The sequence below is a fragment of the Sorex fumeus genome, unplaced genomic scaffold (genome assembly GCF_029834395.1).
Source record: "Sorex fumeus unplaced genomic scaffold, SorFum_2.1 ptg000002l, whole genome shotgun sequence".
Classification (NCBI taxonomy): domain Eukaryota; kingdom Metazoa; phylum Chordata; class Mammalia; order Eulipotyphla; family Soricidae; genus Sorex; species Sorex fumeus.
In genome coordinates, this window is record NW_026606059.1 from 14,585,189 (window position 1) to 14,602,127 (window position 16,939).

Sequence of the window (16,939 nt, forward strand, 5' to 3'; positions counted from 1 at the left end):
ACATTGCAGTGAAACCCCATTTTTAAACTACAGAAACCTTTACTAAAGTCTCAGTAGGGAATCAGGCATGATACATACAGTCTTCATGCCCAGCCCAGAGGACAAAACAGTGTCAGGTGGGGAATGACAGCCTTGGCTAAATGCCTGACTGAAGATGGATGCCCAGAGGAGTGGAAAGGCAAAGAGAAGAGTGAGGACGATGCCCTGTAGGTAGCAGATCCTGGCCAAGATTGGAAAGCAGTTCCCATTCTAATGGAATTTCCCCAGAGTGTAAGCTCTAGGTAAATAGAAACATCAAGGAATATATACAATATATAAATCTTGTGATCATCTCTCAGGAGAATTAGGATGATTCCTGCAAAGCCGACAGATTGGTTTAAAGAATTAGTTTCCATACTGCAGACTGTAGTCCACTGAGGCAACATACAATTAAATTAAGTGGGTCACAACCAGCATATAAAACAGGAAAAATTATCCAAATACCTCACTCATAAAGATAGATACATTACTATATTTTTGTGTCTGTTATTTAAATACACACATACATGTTTTTGTTTGTACTAGGTATTGTGCAAATGTCTGATGCTAAAAAATGTGATGACTGAGTAAAATTATTTGAAACATATGTCGTTATAAAACTTAAAATCTTAGCACAATGGATTATAAATGACAACAGACTCTTTTAAAGAAAAAGTGCTTTGCAAGGTGGCCTCCACCTCAGAGCTTATAAAACAGCCAGGTATGAGCCGACGTTGATGGGGCAACTGCAGTATCATGGAAAGAGGGACAATACCGGCATGTCCTTCACACCCTACCGAGGTCATGAGTTGCCCCCAACGAGCAACTCTTCAGCATGGCCATGGCTCCAGAGGCAAAAGGACTTAATCCAGAACCTGGCAGCTTGCGGCAGAAAAATGAATGGATCATGCATTAAACTACAGCTCCATGCCTCCCTGTGAGGGAAAGGATGTTGTTCCCTTCTACCTTTTTCCCGCCCGGCAGCAAGGCGGCCGCCGCCTCAGAGCTTATTGAAAAGCCAGGTATCAGCCAGTGTTGACAAGGCAACTGCAGTCTCATGGGAAGGGGGGGCGGTACCGGCATGTCCTTCACGCCCTACCAAGGTCATGAGTTGCCCACGAGTGACTCTCCGGCACGGTCATGGCTCCAGAGGCAAAAGGACTTAATCCAGAGCCTGGCAGCTTGCGGCAGAAAAGTGAAATGACCATGCATTAAACTAGGGCTCCATGCCTCCCCAGGAGGGAACAGGTGTTGTTCCCTTCCGCCTTTTTCCCGCCTGGCAGTAAGGTGGCCGCAGCCTCAGAGATTATTGAAAAGCCAGGTATGAGCCAGCGTTGATGGGGCAACTGCAGACTCATGCGAAGGGGGGCAGTACTGGCTCGTCCTTCACGCCCTACCAAGTTCACAAGTTGCCCCCCACGAGCGGCTCTCTGGCACAGCCATAACACCAGATGCACAGAAATCAATCTCGTAATTATTTGGCTCTTTGCAGAAATCCAAAATTGCAAGGCTGCTATTGCAGCCATGCAAGATTATATGATTCTCAAAAGCAGCTATAGAAAACAAAGTATTTCACAATGCCTTTTTAGCAATGCTGATTGTTGAGGGGTAAATTCTAAACAATAATGGTGCATCTTTTGTCAAAATAATAAATTTAATCGATGTAGTGAAGAGTTAAGTGGAAATCATATGCCTCACAGGCATTGGGAGGGTTGGGAGAGGAGTATATTGGGGTTTGTGGTGGTGAAAAATGAGTCCTGGTGAAGGGAGAGGTGTTTGATCATTGCATGACCAAGACTTAAACCTGAAAGCTTAGTAACTTTTCCCACAGTGATTCAGTAAATAAATATAAGAAGAAAAATAAATAAATAAAATTATGAAAAAAAAAGTAATGTGGAGTTCATGCCCAATTCAATCAGCTAATCAGTGGCTGAATAAATAGCAGTACTCCTACAAAAAAAGGTGCTTTAAATTATGTTAATAACTATGGTATCTTTAATTTAGAAAATCTTGAATTTATCTATAATTTAGAAATTTATTACTTGTAAATCTTAGGGTTTTTTCTTTTGTTTCTACTTACAGTTTTGGATACTTGTAAAATTAGCAAAATCTGATTGAGAAAATGTTAAATCTTCACATCTTGCTAATATAATTAAACTAATATAATTAAACTTACTCTTTTCTGACATCTTCACTAAAGAGTCATTAAAGAAAAAAAATACATCCCCACATATAATTCTGTTAAATGAAAACTATTTACTTTCGAAAGCCAAATGAAACAGAAAATAATAGGTTCGAATCCTTCCAAATTTATTTTCATGGAGTGGTTTATGCAAATTTGTTATTTTCTAAGGGAGGAAATCAGCAAAAAATGATTCCCACACCCTTTTCTCATCATGTACACCCAGTGGACTCATATGTTGCTTCTCAATCAACCACGTCATTCACTGAAAGCTCTCTGCATCCAAAGAAGCTAAGTACACAAAGCAGGGAATACTGGAAGTGTGTGTCCTAAAAGCTTTTACAGGAGTCCGTGGAAAGAGAAGGCAGAAGCTCACCAATGTGGGAAATGATAGCCCTGTCAGAGAATGGCAAGTTCTTTCCACCAGCATAGAGGGTGAAAACCAAAGATGAATCTGGAAAGGTCAAGGAAAGTCAGTCTGTGAAATACTAATCAAACCCCATAAGTAAGGGAGCTTTGAAAGGAGGAAACTGACAGCATAGATTTCAGTCTTATGAAGACAAGAGGAGGGAAATGCCGATAGACCTGAATATCTGGAATGACAAAGAAGGATGATTGTCAACAGTCAAAAACATTTATATCTTGAATTCTCCCTGAAAATGAGTCGTCCTTATCTTTAAAAGACAGGCGTGTGGATGGGGGGGGGGGGGGGGGGCGGGGCGGGGAGAAGAGGGAGAAAGTTCTGGCACCAAGATTGAAGGCTGGCAAGCATACTTCATGTTTTCCCAAGTTTCAGAAGTTAGATGAAAAGCACTTGAGAAGCGCTTAACTTACAAATACCTGTTTTAAGATACTTTCGGGAATATTTTAGAATCTTATCTTGCGCCTTCAGTCAAAAGTTTTACAAGAAATTTTTTCCATTGTCTAAATTTCAGAATGGATGTAAATATTATAGAAGTTGTTTACGTTGCAGCCCAGAGAATAATTCAAAGCGAAACATGTCTGTTGTTTTAATTTGCATTAGACTTTAACTTAAGATTCCAAAAAGCACAAGCCACTTAGAGACACACTTCCTTCTAGATTTTTGAAGTTTGTAGTGTTTGTATTTTACCGTAGGTTTAGGGTCATACCCAGAGATACTCAGGGGTAACCCCTGGCTCTACACTCAAGAATTACTCCTGGCCATACTTTCGAGACCATATGGGGTGCTGGAGATCGAACCCAGATTGCTTGCAAGGCAAGTTCCCTACACACCCTGGCCCCAAAATGTGTTTGTCTACAAAAGAATACATGCCATGATGATTTAGCAAAACTAATTTAAGTTTAATGCCAATGTATCAAGTATAAGTACAATGTTACATGAAGGTTGTCCATACCATGCATGGCCTCCAATCCCAATAACATTCACTATATACTTTCTAGGGGCAAAGGAAGAATCAGGCAAATCAAGATATTACCTTAGACTACATATATTTATACGCTCTTAAGATTATATATCACTTGATCACTTGACATCCCATTAGTCATCGATTTGCTTGAGTGGGTGCCAATAACATCTCCATTCATCCCTGTTTCATGCTAATTTAGCCCAATGGTGTCTGCTATTTCTAAGACCCTCAAACTGATCGTTCAGGGTCTTGATGAAGAAGTTTGACCATCTTGTAGGTGGATGGCCACACGATCTTTTGATGTCCTGTGGAATCCAGTTGGTAACAGCTCTAGTCCAGTGGTTATCTCCAAATCTCATTTCGTGTACAGCCCATCTGATTTTCGACGCCTTGGCAAACGAGATAGCGTCCCTGATTCTTGACCATCAACGGAGGTCAGAACTCTGGATTCTTTCTCTCACTTGAGTGATGTGTGATACTCCAAGCATAGCTCTTTCAATTCCTCTTTGGGAAAACTGAATAGTTTTCTCATCCATAGGGTCGAGGTCTCTGAGGAGTATGTTAATGCAGGAAGAACAGTAAAATCGAAGAGATGTGCCCAGAGCCGGAGGTTCTTTGTCCTCTTAGCTATTTCTTTGACGCTCTTGAAGGTGTTCCAAGCCGCTCTCTTCCTTCTGCACAACTCAAGTGCCAGGTCATTCATCATGTTGACTTCTCGACCTAGGTACACATGACTGTTGCATTTGGAGATGTTTGTTCTGTAGAGAGTGAATGGAATGTCAGGAATGAGACTGTTTCTCATAAACACTGTCTTCGTGAGATTCAGCTGTAGTCCGACCTTTCCACACTGACAGTCGAAGTTGGCTAGCATTTGTGCCACTTGGCTAATGTTTGGTGTTATTAAAACGATGTCATCAGTGAAGCAGAGGTGGTGTAGTTGCCGACCATCTATCTTTACTTCCATTCTTTTCCATTCCTTTCCAACGTCATCATCTGACGTTCTGGAGGGTGGCACTGAAGAGTTTCGGTGAAATGGTATCACCCTGCCAAACTCCTCTCTTGTCATGGATGATCACTTCCTTGTAGAATGGTGAGATCCTGGTAGTGAATCCATAATACAGCTCATGGAGGATGCTGATGTATTGAGTTTGAATGCCCTGTCTTGCTAAGGCTTCAATGACCACTTCAGTCTCAATAGAATCAAAGGCCTTCTTTAAATCAATGAATGTAAGACAGAGCAGCATCTTGAACTCCCAAGAAACCTCAATGAGCTTGATTATCATGGGGACATAGTCGATGGTGCTGGCATCAGATGCATCCATCAAGGACCTGATGGTACAAGCATAAAAGATCAAGTATGACATCATTGGTCTGACTGAGACCAGAAGGCATCAATCACATCACACCTTTTTTCGACACTGGAGAAGAACTGTTCCTCAGAACATGCAACAAAAGAGGCATTGGTGGTGTTGGTGTCCTTGTCAACATGAACTTGGCCATGAGCATTGATTCATTCAAATGACTAACAACCCGAATTGCAAGATTACACTTGAACAGATGTGGCTCACTGCTGGCAGTTTCTATCTTCCTTGTCTACACACCAACATACAATTATGATGAAGGAGAAATTAAGAAGTTCTACATGGAGCTGGAGAAGTTCTATAAAAAAGGCCACACCTACTACAAGATCATTGTCACTGATTTTAATGCCAAGATAGGACCGAGAAGATCAGCCAAAGAACTCCACATCAGAACCCATGGTCTAGAATGGAACTGAGAGACTGTCTGAGTTCAGCATGTTGAACAAAACCATCCATGGTAACTCACAATTCCAGAAGGCCGAATCTAAACATTGGACATGAAAGTCTCCCAGTAGATGGTTCCACAATGAAATTGACTACATCATATTCAATCGACAGTTTTGCCTTACCAATGTCACTGTTGTCCTAAAATCACAAACGGGATCAGACCACCGTCTCCTTCATGCAAAATTCTACTTCACAGAGCAGGGAGAAAGGGCTACAAAGTTTAAGAAGGGATCTCCCATGATGACCACCAACTGGGAGCTCTTTGGCACTATTGCAACAACATGGGAAGATGCCGTCATTAACAACATTGACAAGGAATACGATCAACTGGTTCAGCACCTCCATGATTGTGTGAGGAATGCCAACAGAAAGATAGCCACAAAAAAAGCCTGTCTTCCAAAACTCTTGAGATTATTCGCCAACGTGGCTTGGCGCTTGGTGCAAGCCTCAAGCAACCACAAGCAAATATCCGAGCTTGCAAAGCAGTGCAGAGAAGCAATCAAGGAAGACTTCAAAGAGAGAAGAGCAGCAGTGCTGGCAGATGTGGCAGAAGCCTGGAAAAGCATTCACAATGCTCGCCTGTCCTTCGCCAACTACAAGAGCAAGATGACTGCCCTCCAAAGTCCTGATGGACCTATCACATCTTCCAGTAGGGCAATGGAGAAGATTATCTATGACTTCTACTCAGATCTCTTCGATAGCCACATCCACCTGCCCACATACCAAATTCCGAAGGATGGATATGTCATTACCAATGTTCTCCCTTCCAAAATACGACACGCCATTTCATCAATAAAGAAGTGAACAGCACCGGCCCAGACAAGGTGGTCAAATTCAAACACCTGAAGAACCTGCCATCAGTACTCATCAATACACTGGCTTGGCTCTTCACACGCTACCTGTCTGAATGCAAGGTTCTGACCCAATGGAAAACCAGCAGGACTGTACTACTGTACAAGAAGTGAGACATCCATGACATTGGTAACTATGACCCAATCTGCCTGTTGTCTGTCGTCCACAAGCTGTTCACTTGAGTCATACTGAATAGGATTGGCAGACACTAGATGAAGGACGACCATGTGAGCAAGCCGGGTTCCACAAAGGATTCAGCAGGATCGAACATATCCACACGATAAGATTATATATTATTATTTCATTTTTTTTGTTTTTTTTCTTTTTGGCTCACACTCGGTGGTGCACAAACTTTACTCCTGGCTCATGCACTCAGGAATTACTCCTAATGTTGCTCAGGAGACCATATGGGATGCTGGGAATCAAACACGGGTTTACTGTGTGCAAGGCAAATGCCCTATGTGCTGTGCTTTTGCTCCAGCCCCTAAAATATATATTTCATGTACATAATACACATATATTTTATATAATATGAGTTATTGTAAGAAATATTTTATATAATGTGTGAGTTATTTTAAGAACTATTTTATATAATATAATGTGTGAGTTATTTTAAGAAATATTTTATGTAATATAATGTGTGAGAGTTATTTTAAGGAAATGGCTACTGCAATTAGTTAAGGATTGGCAAATCAAAAATGTATGATCAGTCCAAAAGGCTAGATTTCTTAGGAAGAATTGATATTGCATCTAGAGTTTAAAGTCATTACAGAAGCAAAATACCGCCTTCCTCAAGGGGTTTTAGCCTTTTTATCCTTAACACCATCAAATCTGATGAGGTCCACCCACCCATTAGAGTATACCAAACTTTAGCTCAAGGTCCAGATTCAAATATTGATCTTACTTAAAACTATCTTCACAGTGACACTTAGTCCATATCTTTAACCAAAGATCTGAACAGTGTGAAACAGATGTTAATAAATAAAATTAGCCATCATAGCCTTCCAGCATTATCAAAGCTTTGTAGAGTATAATTAGCTGTTGCTAATCCCAATTTTCAAACCTGATGCATGTTATAGTCTCAAAATACATGAGCAGCTGCTCTCTATTGTGTTTTTTTGAATGTAGACGACATCGTATTTTTCTGCTCATGACCTTCTCTGAATTAATACTCATATCAAATCTCTGATAAGAGTCTTCTGACCGTATTTATTTGATAAAAGCAAACTCCTTGACTGGAACCATACAACTCTAAGCAATAGAAGAGCATTTGAGCATAGATTTCTCTTACTGTACAGTCTATGAATTTTATCACTCTATCGCACTATCTTTCACTCCCCAGTAATACTAGTTGAGTAAGTAATAAGGTGCTAAGCAGCAGGAGAAATAAAATCCCCATAAAATAAAAAAAAACACTGCAAGTTCAAGGGCATCCTTTGGCAACTTCCGATTTAGGCTTAACCCATCACTCCATTTCACACTGAATTCACGCTTCCTTTGCTATTCTCAGAAAAGATCCTGAATCTTATTTTTCTACTCTTAATCAAAGCAGGTAAAATTGAGTCACAGATTTTGATGAAAACTTTACTTCAATCAACTGTACTTAATTAGAATGATAAGAGGTTCTTAAGACTGCAAAGATGAATAATTTTTTTTGAAAAATGACTTCTTGCTGGTTTCCCATCTTTCCAGCCCAAATTCAAGTATTAAGCAACAAGAAGGGGCTTACTTTAAGGATTTTGCCTCCTTTATGATTTATTTTCTTGATTTTGATTTTTAAATATTGTGTTACCAAATTAAATGTCAGAAAAATCTCATTTGTCTCTCTACAACAAAATTACTGAAATGGGGAATTTAACAACAGTTCTGTTCTGCCACCTAATGGTTAGTATTAAAATTACATAATTTAAAAACTAATGAGCCCACTGATCAATAGTAAGAAACCAAGAATCAGCGTGTCTAGTATGAAACAAAGCACACTATGCCTCACTATTTGCTGCTTTGGTAAATACATAGACCTTGTTCCAATAAAGGTCACATCAATGGTATGTGCGACTCCTTGTGTAATATAATGAGTGGGGCTTGGAAATCCTTCAGACCACCATGTCCTCAGTGATAGGAAAGCAATGATCAAGTTTTATATAGAAGTGACAATCTGAACCAGGCGCAGAATGAGAACAGGATAATGATTTCTACCATTCAACCATGAACCCCCAGTAGTGACATTTAATCAGATATGCCATCACATACTTCTTCCAAAGGGTCTGAAATCAGAGTTACTGTGAGAGTCTATTTTATTAATCTCTCCCTCACCTCCACTCCATCCCCCACCCCCAGGCTGGTGGCATCAGTAAAAAAGTATTGAGGGATTTTTTTGAGGTAACATAATTTATCCTACTACTAATGACCGTGCTTTATGCACCCAATGACCCAATCCCACATCTTCTACCAGAGTGTCACATCCCTCCCCACCTTGGGAAGTTGAATTCTGTAAATCAATTCTCAGGTTCTGATATCTTTGACCATTTGTTAGTCCATACCATGTCTCTTTATATAGTATTGGTCTTTGCTTTTTAAAAAATATGTTTCAGGAATAGAGTTTATGATCTTTGAATATGTCACCCCAACATGCTCACCATCAAATTACCAATGTCTCTCTCTCTACCCTCTTCACCCACTCTCTCCTCCCATTCCTTTATTGAATCACCATGAGCTACATCTACAAAGCTTTCATGTTTGAGTTTCAGTCATACAATGATCAAACACCCATCCCTCCACCAGTACGCATTCTCCACCACCAGTGTCCCCAGTATCCCTACCGCACCCTCATTCCACCCTTCCCCCTGCCTCTATGGCAGACAGTTTCCCTCTTACTCTCTACTTTGGGGCATTATAGTTTGCAACAGATACTGAGAGGCCACCATGTTTGGTCCTTTGTCTACTTTCAGCACACCTCTCCCATCTGGAGCAATCTCTCCAACCATCATTGACTGAGTGATCCCTTCTCTATCCCAGCTGCCTTCTTCCCCAGCTCATGAGGCAGGCTTCCAACCGTGGAGTAATCTTCCTAGCCCTATCTCTACTGTCCTTGGGTGTTAGTCTCATACTATCATTTTATATTCCACAAATGTGTGCATTCTTTCTATGTCTGTCCCTCTCTTTCTGACTCATTTCATTTAGCATGATACTCTCCATGACCACCCACTTATAAGCAAATTTCATGACTTCATCTCTCCTGACAGCTGTATAGTATTTCACTGTGTACCAAAGTTTCTTTAACCAGTCGTCTGTTCTTGGGCATTTGGATTGTTTCCAGAGTCTGGCTATTGTGAACAGTGCTGCAATGGACATACAGGTGAAGATGTCTTTTCTACTGTGCTTTTTTGCACCCTCGGTCCTCCCACTCTTTATTTTTTTTATTAGTGAAACACCATGAGGTACAGTTGTAGACTTACAAATTTTTGTGCTTGGGTTTCAGTTATACAATGATCAAGTACCCATCCCTCCACCAGTGCCCATTCTCCACCACCACCAATCCCAGTATCCCTCCTACCCCCCATCCCCCATCCCACCCTGCGTCTGTGGCAGGGCACTCCCTTTTGTTGTCTCTCTCCTTTTGGGTGTTGTGGTCTGCAAAAGGGTTCTCCCACTCTTTAACCTCAGTTCTGTGATCAGAATCCAAAGGTTACATGGGCGTGGTTTTGTTCTTTGCTTTGTTTATATTCCACTTATAAATGAGGGAGGTTATTTGCATTTCTTTTTCGGGCTCCACCCCATTACTTCCACTCAAGTTGCCTTCTATAAAACTTTTAGTCCATGTGTGCATGTGTGTATATGTGTACACATATAACATCTTTTTTGTCCACTTATTTATAGTTATTCAACTTTTAGTTGAATTATTTCCACATCATAGGGCTGCGATACGCATAGGAGTATGTTTAATTTTTTGACTTGGTGTTTTTATAGTCATCTGATCAACCTCTAGGAGTGAATCTAATCTTAATATTTTGAGAAATTACCATGCTGTTTTCCAAAATTATTAAGCTATTTTCATTCACAAAGTGTACAAGATTCCTTTTTGCTCCACATCCCACCAGCAATTATTATTTCTGGCTATTTTGATGTAGGGAATGTTCACAATAAATGATATTTAACTTTTTTTCCTTGTGCCTGTTGACAATTTGCATCTATTTTTGGGGGTGTGTTCATCTCTTCTGTCTTTTACAAGGTAGCTATTAATTCTTAAGGAGTTTTGCATATGTGTCTTGGATATTAGCCCATTTTTCATGAGGTGAAAACATTTTCTTCCATTCAGTAGGATGTCTTAAAGTCTTGAGGTTTGGTGCAGGCCCCTCTGTTTATCCTTCCTGTCAAACTAGAATCACCAAAGATGATTTAAGCTTATCGTATGAGATTCTGGTCTAGTTTTATTCTTTACCACCTGTTCAGATTTCCCAGCACCACTGATTGACCTTTTCCTTTCTCTGATGTATGTTCTTTTTCCCTTGTTCTATATGTATAGCCCATCTATGCGGGAATTTATTTCTGGACTCACAATTCTATTCCTTTGACCCATTTTATATAGTAGTAATACAATTATGTAGCAATATAAGTTATACATTTTAAAAAATTTGAACATGAATTCATAATCTCAATGAACTATTCTCAATGAACATGAACATTCTCAATGAACTATTCTCAGTGAACATCCTAAAAAGCAGTTCCTCTGTGTAAAGCACTAGTGAATACCTTGGTATTAAACTTGTACATTCTCTCGTCCCCATTATCTCCATAGAGTAGGGAACTCTAAGGAAACAAGATAGTATCTTCGACTGCTGTATGATGATTAAGTGACTCAAAAGACTAATATTGCTTATATCTTCCACATATTAAATCATACAGTTTCCACACAGGTAGATCGGGTTCTTCCTGTGTCATCAGAAGAAGACAGATTAGATTCATACTAAGGGGTATATCAATTACGTGACTTCCCACTTTGACCACGTGAAACTTAAACTGACAGAAAAATAGGATTATTGTCAGTTCTCACTTTGTGTAAGTGGACATACTTAAACAATAACTATACTCACTGTCTGTAAATCAGAAATGTTTTTCCTGATTTCAACAAAGGAAATGGCGTTGAATTACAAAAGAAACAAACCTAGCCCTGAGTTGTAATTATTTTTAATCATATAATAATTGAGAAAATTGTTTCTTAAGAAAATAATTGTGTTCTGGGGGAAGGAAAGATAATTGTCCTCAAATACATCACAGTTTTATGATACAAAATTTTGCTTCACTAAATCTACAGAAGAGCAGGACCTCTACTAAACTGGAGTTTCCAAAACCAGGGGCATCTTTTTTTTTTTTTTTTTTTTTTTTTGCTTTTTGAGTCACACCCGGCAATGCACAGGAGCTACTCCTGATTCATGCACTCAGGAATTACTCCTGGCCATGCTCGGGGGACCATATGGGATGCTGGGAATCGAACCCAGGTCAACTGCGTGCAAGGCAAACGCCCTACCCGCTGTGCTATTGCTCCAGCCCCAGGGGAATCTTTTCTTTTTTTTTTTTTATAAATTTATTTATTTATTGAATCACCGTGGGAAAGGTTACAAAGCTTTCAGGTTTAGGTCTCAGTCATGCAAATATCAAACACATTTTCCTTTACCACTACTTATTTTTTTACCATGAAGAACCCCAATAAGACCCCACCCCCCACCCCTCCCAGTCCCTGTGAGGCAGATGAATTCTAGTTAACACTCTATCTGCTTTGATTAGATTCATTGTTTCATTAAAAGATTCACCACTATTATTTAGAGTTTACCCCCCCCAAAATCAGACATGCTGAAAAAGCATTGTGAAGTGATTTTCTTTCTACAGCTGGGTTCAAGAATTAAATGTTGGTTTTGGATTTCTGCTATTTTACCTATTGACCCTGGAAGTATTTCTACTGAAAGTCAGATAGCTAAGAAATTGGTTTCTGTGCTCTGGAGTTGTGGCCGTGCTGGAGAGCCGCTCGTGGGGGGCAACTGGTGGCCTCGGTAGGGCGTGAAGGGCGGACAGAAACGCCCCCCTTCCCATGAGGTTTTAGTCATCCCCACACCCCCGGCTCATACCTGCAGTCCACAAGGCTCCACTTGCGGCCGCCATCTTTCTTTCCAGAGAGGAGAGGGCGAATGGGGCAACACCCTTTCCCCTCCGGACAGACATGATGGCCTGGATTAACGCATAGTCCATTCACTTTTCTGCTCCAAGCTGCCAGGTTCTGCATTAAGTCCTTGTGCTTCTGGGGCCATGGCTGTGCTGGAGAGCCGCTCGCGGGGGGGCAACTGGTGACCTCGGTAGGGCGTGAAGGACGGACCGGAACGTCCCTCTTCCCATGGGGTTTTAGTCGCCCCCACACCCCCGGCTCATACCTGTTGTCCACAAGGCCCCCATGCGGCTGCCATCCTTCTTTCCAGAGAAGAGAGGGTGAATGGGGCAACACCCTTTCCCCTCCGGGCAGACATGATGGCCTGGATTAACGCATAGTCCTTTCACTTTTCTGCTCCAAGCTGCTGGATTCTGCATTAAGTCCTTGTGCTTTTGGGGCTGTGGCTGTGCTGGAGAGCCGCTCGTGGGGGGCAACTGGTGACCTCGGTAGGGCGTGAAGGACGGACAGGAAGGGGGCATCTTTTTTGAATGATTTAGAATCACTGTGGGAAATACTCACTGAATGGTAAAGGTAAAGGTAAAGGTAAAGGTAAAGGTAAAGGTAAAGGCCCTCCCGTTGATCATCGATTTGCTCGAGTGGGCCCAGTAACGTCTCCATTGGAGTCTTTGTTGTTACTGTGTCTGGCATATCGAATACTCTCGGTAGCTTGCCGGGCTCTCCGAGAGGGGCGGAGGAATTGAACTCAGGTCGGCCATGTTGGCCGCTTGTAAGGCGAACGCCCTACCCGCTGTGCTATCGCTGATGTAATTTAAATTATAAATGTTTACTACATACTTACTATGTTCCATATGCATGACTTGATAGATCTTCTCTGCAAGCATGTCAATAAGACTTCTGTTTCTTATGGTTTAAGGTTTCCCACCCACCCCCTCCCCCCGCCAAGAATCTCAAGCTGTAAGCTGAAAACTAGTGCTATAAGTAATTTTACATTTCTACTGGGGAAAGTGGAGCATAAAATGAGGCCCCCACAACCATGCCACAGGACTCTGTGCCAGGCTGCTTTCACTTGGGATGCCCCACAGGGTGCGGGTGAGAGCCCTCCCAGCCCCAAGGAACCCACACCAGCAGCAAACTTCCACTTACCCAACCGCCGCCATGCTCCAGGCCACTTTCCACACGCTCGGGCCAAGTCTCACGTGTGAGTGAACATATTCCTTGGACCGCACAGCTGGACATATCATAAGACACTCCCTACCCATTTTCCATAATTACCACACCATATTTGATGGGGTTCAGATAGTAGGCAACAAATCATAGAAGGAGAGCCTAGCAAGCTACCAAGAGTATCCAGCCCACATGGCATAGCCTGGCAAGCTACCCATGGCATATTCGATATGCCATAAACAGTAACAATAATGGGTCTCATTCCCCTGACCCTGAAAGAACCTCCAATACAGCAGCGTTGGGAAAGACAAGTAAGGAGAGGCTGCTAAAATCTCAGGGCTGGGACGAATGAAGAAGTTACTGGTGCCCGCTTGAGTAAATTGATAAACAATGGGATGACAGTGATACAGTGATACTGGGGAAAGTGCTCTTTGTCAATTTAAGGACTTAGATTCCAGTTTGGTTTCAGACCTCCCATTGATTGAGTTCCATTTATTGGAGCTTTCAGACAGTGAGTTCACGAAAAAGAGAAGAAATGTAATGTATTTCTCCACAGGGAGTTCTGTCCCTACAATCTTAGGATATGTATTTAATTTTTAGTATAATTAGTAAAATTTTAAATTCATGTCTCATCTGTTCTTCCCAGTTCCTTTCAACTTCCTTCCTCTCTGGAGGTAATCACTACGTCGATTTTTGAGGCTACCCTCATTTGTATCATTTTGCTTCATAAGCCATAGAAAAATGATCTACAGGCAGAATTTTATTGTGTAGCTGGAATTATGTTGGATATATTTGATGCCTATTTTGTTTAAACCACCTTATTGAATTTGATTTCACACACTTAATTTTTATTAATATTTACCCAAGGATGTCTTATCACATGATGAACTTCGACAGTCAATTATAACTTTTCTGTTTACTTAAAACATTATCCCAGCTAGCCTTGTTCTCTTTCATCTTTGGTTGCTTCAAGGACAGGCTACATAGCAGTTTCTCATCAGTATTTGTAAAACTGTGGTGAAGGATACCTGCCAACCTTAGCATTTGTTTATATCGACAACCAAATTCTCAAATAAGAATTTTAAATTCCAATGTCAAGCTTACCTAACGCTTCTCATCTTGATGCCCATCTGAATGCTTGCTACTTGAAGATGCTTTAACCATAAATTATTAACTTTCCTTATCTGTCAAATAATCGTCAGGTTTAAATTTATGTGGCTTTAGGTTAAGAATATGTGGCTAAAATCATTACAGCAAACTGGTGCTTGCTAAAGGATGATTATCCAGTGCACAAATTGGGGTCAGTCCCTTTGCATCTCTTCTTCTTCCCTTAGTATGATTAGTTCTTTAAAAAAAATTTTTCCTTAAGGAATGACCTGGACCAACCATGAAACGAAAGCAACAACAAGTAAGCAGCAATGAGAGAAAAAATAAACATACTTGGTGAAAGCAAAAGATTCAAACTCTCTATGCATTTTAAAAAGTATCTCTAGGTTTTTGAATCTATGTTAGCCTATCCTATAAATTTGCCTATCTTATGGGCAGAATATGTATATAGACAAAACAAAAAACACTGTCCTCCCGTTGTTCATCGATTTGCTCGAGCGGGCCCAGTAACGTCTCCATTGTGAGACTTCTTGTTACTGTGTTTGGCATATTGAATACTCTCAGTAGCTTGTCAGGCTCTCTCCGAGAGGGGTGGAGGAATCGAACCCTGCTCAGCTGGGCTGGCTGCGCGCAAGGCAAACGCCCTACCGCTGTGCTATCACTCTAGACATATTACAATAAATTCAGTTTGTTTTAAACACTAGTAAAGTGAATATGAAAAATCAGTCACCCAAAATATTGTTTTTATATTGGTTTGGTTTTCCTTCCTTAAAGGATGGTAAATTTGAGGGGGAAAAAACAACACACATGATCCTGCAAAATTAATATGAAAATGCTATAATAAATTAAAAAATTTAGTAAAGGGTTTTGACCTATAGTAAATCAGTCTTATTATACTAATTAATTTTATTATCATTATTGCAAACATTGGTAGCTATCCCCACTTCCATTATGTTAACTTTTTTTTTTTTGCTTTTTGGGTCACACACTTGGCGATGCACAGTGGTTACTCCTGACTTTGCACTCAGGAATTACTCCTGGTGGTACTCAGGCTCCAGTCCCTATGTTAACTTTTATATCAGTCAAAATCTAGCATTATGAGAAGTTATTTCACCCTCAATTAAAATATTAAGAAAATATTAAGAAAATAGGGGTCTGAGCTCTTACATATCAATAGATGAAGACAGCATAAACCCAAATCTATCTAACCAGAATCCCAATTCTTGGAATAAGACCATACACAAATTTTTTTTTCTAAATTGTGGGTCAAAACAAGTATATATCCTATAGCAACAGATAATTTAATGTAACTCAGACAAAAGCTATTGCTGTCTACTTACATTTAAGTTTTCAATTACAGACCTCTTAGCTATGTCTGTAAGAATTATTTTCCTCATTATCTTTCTCTTCAGGGTTGTGATACACAGATGATACATGACATGTTGCTTAGACTGAAACCCACTCTCTATTTACCTGGTGACTTTGTCTGCAAAAAGGTGAGTGCGCACTACTTTTCAAAGGCATAACGAGCAAATAAATTTTAGATATAGATGCAAAAGCATATTTTAAACAAAAGGTGTCAACGGTGAATTCCGTAGTACAGAAATAATTATGATATATAATTCTGTGTAACAATAATTTTACTCTTAAGAGTTCAAAATGGAACAGGACAATGTGGTGGGTTGTTTGAAAAATTGTTTTACATTTTATCAGTTGTCATACCGTGTTCATTCCAAATAGCCAAATCAGCAGAAAAAATTAAAAGGTTCTACTATCCTTTTTTACAGTTTAGGTAAACTACTGTTACCTTCAATTATCCTTTTTCTTTTTTTGCTTTTTTGGGTCACACTTAGCGATGTTCAGGGGTTACTCCTGTCTGCACTCAGGAATCACTCCTAGCGGTGCTCAGGGGACCATACGGGATGCTGGGAATCAAACCCGGGTTGGCTGCGTGCAAGGCAAACGCCCTGCCGGCTGTGCTATCACTCTAGCCCCATCCTTCACTTATCTTAATTAAAGGATGATTAATAAAATACATTAACAAAACTTTCTCTTTTTATAATTATAAAAATAAAAGGTATTTAATAATTTAATTCTTAAAATACAAACAAAAATGTTAACAACCCAGAAATAAACACTATTAATATATTTGATGGATCCCTTTATACTGACTGATGGGTATAAAACTTGTTTTACGAAATTGGGAATATAATATATTTATGTTTCAAAACTTCTTTTGCCATGTACTATATCATATAAATAT

General features: G+C 40.2%; 1 protein-coding gene across 1 annotated transcript in view; it reads left to right on the forward strand.

Moving 5' to 3' along the window:
- CNGB3 (cyclic nucleotide gated channel subunit beta 3) overlaps nt 1–16,939 on the forward strand; it is a 167,364-nt gene that overhangs the window by 117,913 nt on the left and 32,512 nt on the right. The window contains exon 15 of the mRNA XM_056108544.1: nt 16,089–16,172. Within this exon, the coding sequence (XP_055964519.1) occupies nt 16,089–16,172 (84 nt within the window). The remainder of the gene's footprint in view (nt 1–16,088; nt 16,173–16,939) is intronic.